Consider the following 6078-nt stretch of genomic DNA (forward strand, 5'->3'; position numbering starts at 1 on the left):
GTAGGTAGGTCAGTGTTGAAATTCCCGCCTTCCATGTGGGAGAGGGGGTTGAATTCTCATTGGCTTTTCAGAAGCAGCCACCACCACCAGCCATCTGTCAGTGGAAGCTTGTGTGTCGTTATAATGCTGAGCAAGTTTCAGTGGAGCTTCTGGGTTAAAATGACTAGGAAGGTCTGACATTACCACTAAGTGCACCCCAACAAGGTAACAAAAATGTCACACAAACTCAAAAACAAATTTTATTTGGGAAGAGTTTTCTACTTTTGTTAAAGCTGCAAGCAAGTTCCTTTTACAATGATAGTTCTAGAGACCAAGTAGTTTCAAAGATACCAGTGTCCAAAAGTAGATTTCAAAATTAGTAACAAAAACAAACCTGCACCAAAGGAAACAACTCTTAAGACTCTTTTGGAATGTACAGCTGTTTGATTTCAGCTGTTCTCAGAAACAAACCAACCATTTCTTTGGAAATCACATGGGATGGAACCAATTCCCACAGAAGGAGACATCTTTAAATAAGTTAGCTACTTGTACAAGATAATTCACTCCTAAGAAAACCTAGTAAGATAACAAAAACCCAGCTGGCAGGGTATGTGGCACAGCACCGATTTTACAGGAAACATAAGGATCATGGGGTCAGCAGATGTTGGCATGTGGTATAATATAAGAGGCATTCACTGAAAGTGAGGAAGGAACATTAAAAGGGCAAGGAGTCTCCTGGCTCCCACTCTAGACTTTTTAACTTGCAAAAAGTGGAGGCTGTGCTCTGCAGAATCTTAGGGAGAACTCTTAATGCAGTTAAAAAAACCAACCAATGAGCAACAACCAAAAAAACCACACTCAAACATTATTCTCCAGACAGTCCATGTCTGAAAAGGAGAGTGAGCTGGTCAGGGTTCCCATGGGGGACTCCGCCTCCCATCCACTTCAGTTTCCACATGATAGAGGACGTCAGCCAGAGTGTGTTCTACCACAGCGCCCCAGCCCATGTCACTCATCTGCAGGAGGGATGAGAAAGACGGAAAGAGGCTGAGTCAAAAAAGCCAAGAAATCATAAAGGTACTGAGGGTGCAATGCCAACATTTGTCATGGTACTCACAGGGCGATAAGCAAGATCCTTTGGAGGATACTTGAAGCATGGTCCAAAGTTAATGGAAACCTAGGATAAATTCAATTCAAGCAAACATGAAAAAACACAAGAAAATATTGAAAAATTAAATCTGATACAGGAATTTTTTTTTTTTTTTTAAATACACTTCTGATGTTCACGGTGTTAACTGTACTGCTGCTGTTGCTATCAAATTGATTCTCACAGCAACCCTATAGAGGGTTTCTGAAGGGCAGCTGGTAGGTTTGAACCACCAACCTGCAGTTCACAGTCCAGTGCTTATCCTACTACACACCAGGAACCGGAGTGTATAATGTCTATTAAATAGCTAAAATGGTCAACACTGTAATGTCTATCAAGAATTAGGTAAATAAAATAGATTTATGTTGATTTCTGCTTATAACCTACACATTTTCTTTGTACTATCTACATTTTTGGCTACTGACAGAATAAAAATACATGAAACCTCGAAGTATGAAACTTTCAATCATTTAAAAAAAACACAACAAAAACAGGCAGGTGGCACAGTGAGTTAAGTACTAGACTGCTAACCACAAGGCAGTGGTTCAAATCCACCAGCTACTGTGTGGGAGTAGGATGAGACTGCTTATCCCCATCAAGGTTTAGTTTTGGAAACACTATGGAACATTCTACTCTATCCAACAGAGTAGTCATGAGATGGAAATGACTTGATGGCAGTGGTTGCACGAATAGTTTCCTAAAAGCCCCCAACTGTTTTTGGATTAAACAGTAACCGTAGCAACATATTTCCATTTTGTTCTTGGGCCTATTCAGATTTCTTTCTAGAGCTCAATCTATGGTTCTTTTATCATGACCATTCACTATTTCCCTTAAGTTATGTTCACAGAATGAACATGATACATACCGTGCAGCTCTTGTACAGTGAGATAGCTGGAAAGTAAACGCCTTCAAAAATATCTTTGTAGGCCACACCTTGATTGACACCATTTTTATAAAATATTATCTGAAACAAAGACACCATTGGTTTTACTTCAGAATTTAAAAAGAGAACAAACAAAATGAACCTACTTGGAGAACATTTGAAAAGAAGAGCATATAGTGTTGTTGTTAACTGCTGTCAAGGTGGTTCCAACTCACAGAGACCCTATATAGGGTTTATGAGGAGCGACTGGTAGGCTTGAACCACCGACCTTGCTGTTAGCAGTCCAGTGCTTATCCTACAGAGCCATACAAGACCTCAGAAGGAGACTGTAGCTTATATAGTAACAAAAATATCTTACATTTATAGATTTTTTTCAAGTAATTTTTCTTTCCCAATTTTAACATGCTCTCAGATTTTTTGTTTTCTGGACTCCTATGTAACTTAGTTATTCATTGGAAGTAAACTACTAAGGGAGCACTGGTGCGGTGCTGTAGGATAAGCACTGTAAACCACAGGTTGGCAATTCAAACCCACCTGCTACTCTGTGGGAAAAAGATGAGGCTTTTTGCTCCCATCAAGATTTAGTCTCGGGAACCCTGTACATGGTCATTATGAGTCAGAAAGGACTCAATGGCAATGAGTGAGTGATACCTATGTAAGTTTTCCTTCATTTTGTTTTTGGTTTATTTTTCTTAATCTCAGGTTGCTACTTCTACATTTCTACTTAGAAGATGTTTGGAACTTCTATCATAGTCTGTTAATCCTCATTTTCTTTGTTCTCTCTTTCCCTTAATTTATCTTGAATATTCTGTTAATTTCTAAATAGTGAATTCAGAATAGGTTCCTTTGGTAAAGTAACTTTTGTTGCTTCTTCTTCCCAGCAACAGCCATTTCCTCTCTGGGTACATCATCCCTAGATCTGTTAACTGCTTCCTTTTGCTATTTTCCCCCAAAGTAACTAGAACTAAGTCTCTGTTTTCCTTATATTCCCTTCTATTACTGTCCTCCAAGAAGCTGATTATACTTTTATGAAAAACTGTTTCAAATTCAGAACTTTCTTCCTTCCTTTCTTCTTTAATTCCTGTTTCTTGTGGCTGTTCCAGATGTCCCAGCCTTTGATTTTTGTCATAACCTTGGGCAGACATCTTCTCAAGGACCCTGAGAAGGGAAAGTAGGAAATTCTAGAAAATGCTGAGTGAGTGATTATAGTTCCTAGTGTTCAGGGTCACAGAGCAAGGTCTCTTCTCCTACTCCAGTGTTTCCTTTGATGCTCTTGATATCTTCCCTGATACAGAAGAAATAGTTTTGACTTGCTTCCTCAATCTCTTGTAGATTCCCTTATTAGGCCAGTTTCTATACTGCTTTTTCTAGACTATTCCTGAAAGGACCCTGGGCCACCCCTCTTCTAGCAGCAGCATGGAACTACAGATCCAGCACAAAAAAAGTAAACTGAAGAGTGAGCCTTTGCGTGTGCTCTGCTACACAAAGTGTTACCAGCAAATTCCTTTCTGGGCCTCATTTTCTTCATTTCAATAATTAGCGAGCTGGTCCCAATCTCCAAGGTCTTTTATTTCTGAGTTATGAGCATGACTCACCTCACTATGGGGAGTCTGCTTTAGGCTCTTCTCTGCTTTATCCACAAAGTCTTTTTCTTCAAAGTACAAGTAACTTTTGAATTTTATTAGAGCCTTGAAAAGAGAAAGAGATTAAAAAAAAAAGTTCATTGAAGCATTAGGTACATCATACAAAAATTAACATGCCAGTCACGCAAATAACACTGAATCTTTGTGCTATACAACAGAAATTAGAAACCTTGATAGATTTTGAAGTATGTAATTCTGAAGGAGCACTGGGAGCACTGTAGGATAAGCACTGGACTGCTAACCACAAGGTCAGAAGTTGAAACTCACCAGCTGCTCTCCAGAAGAAAGATGAGGCTTTCTGCTTCTGTTAAGATTTACTACCTCTGAAACCCTACACAGGATCGCTATGAGTTGGAATTGACTCAATGGCACCTAACAATAACATGTAATTCTTAAAAAGGTCCACATGGCACATGCTTGCCAAATATTTTCAAAACATGCCATTACTAAGGAAACTTGTGAGGAAACATATGCATATAAATACACATACTGTCACCACAATAAAAATAACACAAAAGTGTTCAAATTAATTCCTCGCTTATCCACTCCATTTAATAATTTCAGTGAAAAAGAACGACAAGCTTACTGAGCCTACAATTCTTTATTCTATAAAAACAATTCTTAAGAGTCAGCTTAATGCCAGTAGTTTACTCCTAATTCCTTGTTTCTCCCACAGGTGGTCTCTGCGTCACCACCGTGTCTTGCTGGTTTCCAAGAGTCCATGTAACAATCCACTCCCAGATAAATAAGTGACATTATTTTTTTAATTCCAATTTTTTTTTTTTAGCACATTGCCATCAAGTCCATACAAACTCATAGCAACCCCACAGGGCAGAGTAGAACTGCCAACACAGAGTTTCCACGGCTATAAGTCTTTACAGAAGCAGACTGCCACATTTTTCTCCCCACTGACCTGTCAGTGCATAACTACTGTACCGCTTGAGCTCTTTTTTATTATATTTTCACACATACATGTACTAAACATGATGGTGGTTGTGCTGAGTCAGTTCCAACTTTGAGACCTTCCCTGTGTATGATTTTTGAGGCTGCAAATCTTAACAGGAGCAGTAAGTCTCATATTTCTCCCTTGGAGTGGCTGATAAATAAAAATGCTGACCTTGTAGTTAGTGGCCCAATGCATAACTATTAAAAAGATTTAAAAGAACAAGAAATGAATATCTCTTCCTCTGACCACTCTCTCAAACCAAAAGCAATTACCATTTCAATTTCATAGTATCCGTCTACAGAGTTTATGCACATCAACATCTTAAAAATGTAAAAGCATACAATAAATTAAAAAAAAAAACACACACAACAAAACACCACACAGGCATACAAATCAAACCAGCAAATCAAGCCACACCCATGGCACCATACTGCACATTCTGTCCTGCATCCTGAGTTCTTCACTCAAGAAGATATTGTGAGGACCATTTACTCTCAGGATACATGTAGTTGTAACAGATCCCTATTCTGTTATATGCATGCATTATTAACAAAGACCTTCGTGTTCAATAAAATCAGGTAACACTGAAGCATCATTTCAGAGCTCGAGACCGCAGGAGGTACAATGTGAGTGAGCAGTGTGACAGGATCACTTACATGGTATTTTAAGCTAATTATAAGAAATTTGAAGGATTTACACACCTCAATATAAAGACTTACACTAAAGCTACAACTATCAAGACACTGTAGTGGAACAGAATAGAGAATTCATCAATAAAACTACACTTACATGGTCATTGACCTTCTCCTAATTGCATCAAATCAATTCACTGCAGAAATTTGTGGTTTTTTTTTTTTTTTTTTTTAAATGGGGCTGGAATAACTATATATACATAAGAGAAGAAAACCTCAAACTCTACTTTGCATCATACATAAAAAATAATTCCAAACCTTTATCTCACGCCATATACAAAAACCAACTCATCATGGATTAAAGACCTAAATGTGAATCCCAGAATTATAAAGTTCATCAATGAAAAATAGGGACAAATTTAAGGGCTCTAATCCAGGGCACACACAGATTAGCAAACACTGTGAAAATTACACAAACAAAAGAAGACAAAATAGATGACTGGAACATTCTAAAAATGAGAAATTTATGTGCATCAAAGGATTTCACTAAAAGAATTAAAAGGGAGCCCACAGAATGGGAAAAATCTTTTGCAATGACATATCAGATATGTCATTTTTAGACTAATGTCTAAAATCTATAGGAAACTACAACACCTAAACAACAAAAAGACAAATAACCCAGTTAAAAAATGGGCACAGGAGGAAAACAAACAAGATGGCGGATCGGGTGGACGTGTAGTAAAGAGCTCCGCCAACAACAACACAGAATACCTGACCAAGCAGGCTCAGGGGATGGTCCCAGAACTCTGAACCACATATAAAGGAATACTTAGAAGGTTGGAAGGCTC

The 6078-nt window shown here is 38.2% G+C and overlaps 1 protein-coding gene across 2 annotated transcripts in view; it reads right to left on the reverse strand.

Moving 5' to 3' along the window:
* Nucleotides 1-887: 887 nt before the first annotated feature.
* ASH2L (ash2 (absent, small, or homeotic)-like (Drosophila)) overlaps nt 888-6078 on the reverse strand; it is a 34760-nt gene continuing 29569 nt past the window's right edge. Inside the window, exons 13-16 of one of the 2 annotated variants that reach the window (XM_006859960.1) lie at nt 3605-3697; nt 1992-2090; nt 1097-1156; nt 888-995 (exon numbers count right to left, since the gene is read on the reverse strand). In XM_006859960.1, the coding sequence (XP_006860022.1) occupies nt 888-995; nt 1097-1156; nt 1992-2090; nt 3605-3697 (360 nt within the window). The remainder of the gene's footprint in view (nt 996-1096; nt 1157-1991; nt 2091-3604; nt 3698-6078) is intronic. The other variant, XM_006859961.1, reaches the window with a different exon arrangement.

This window comes from Chrysochloris asiatica, unplaced genomic scaffold, assembly GCF_000296735.1.
Source record: "Chrysochloris asiatica unplaced genomic scaffold, ChrAsi1.0 scaffold00035, whole genome shotgun sequence".
NCBI lineage: Eukaryota > Metazoa > Chordata > Mammalia > Afrosoricida > Chrysochloridae > Chrysochloris > Chrysochloris asiatica.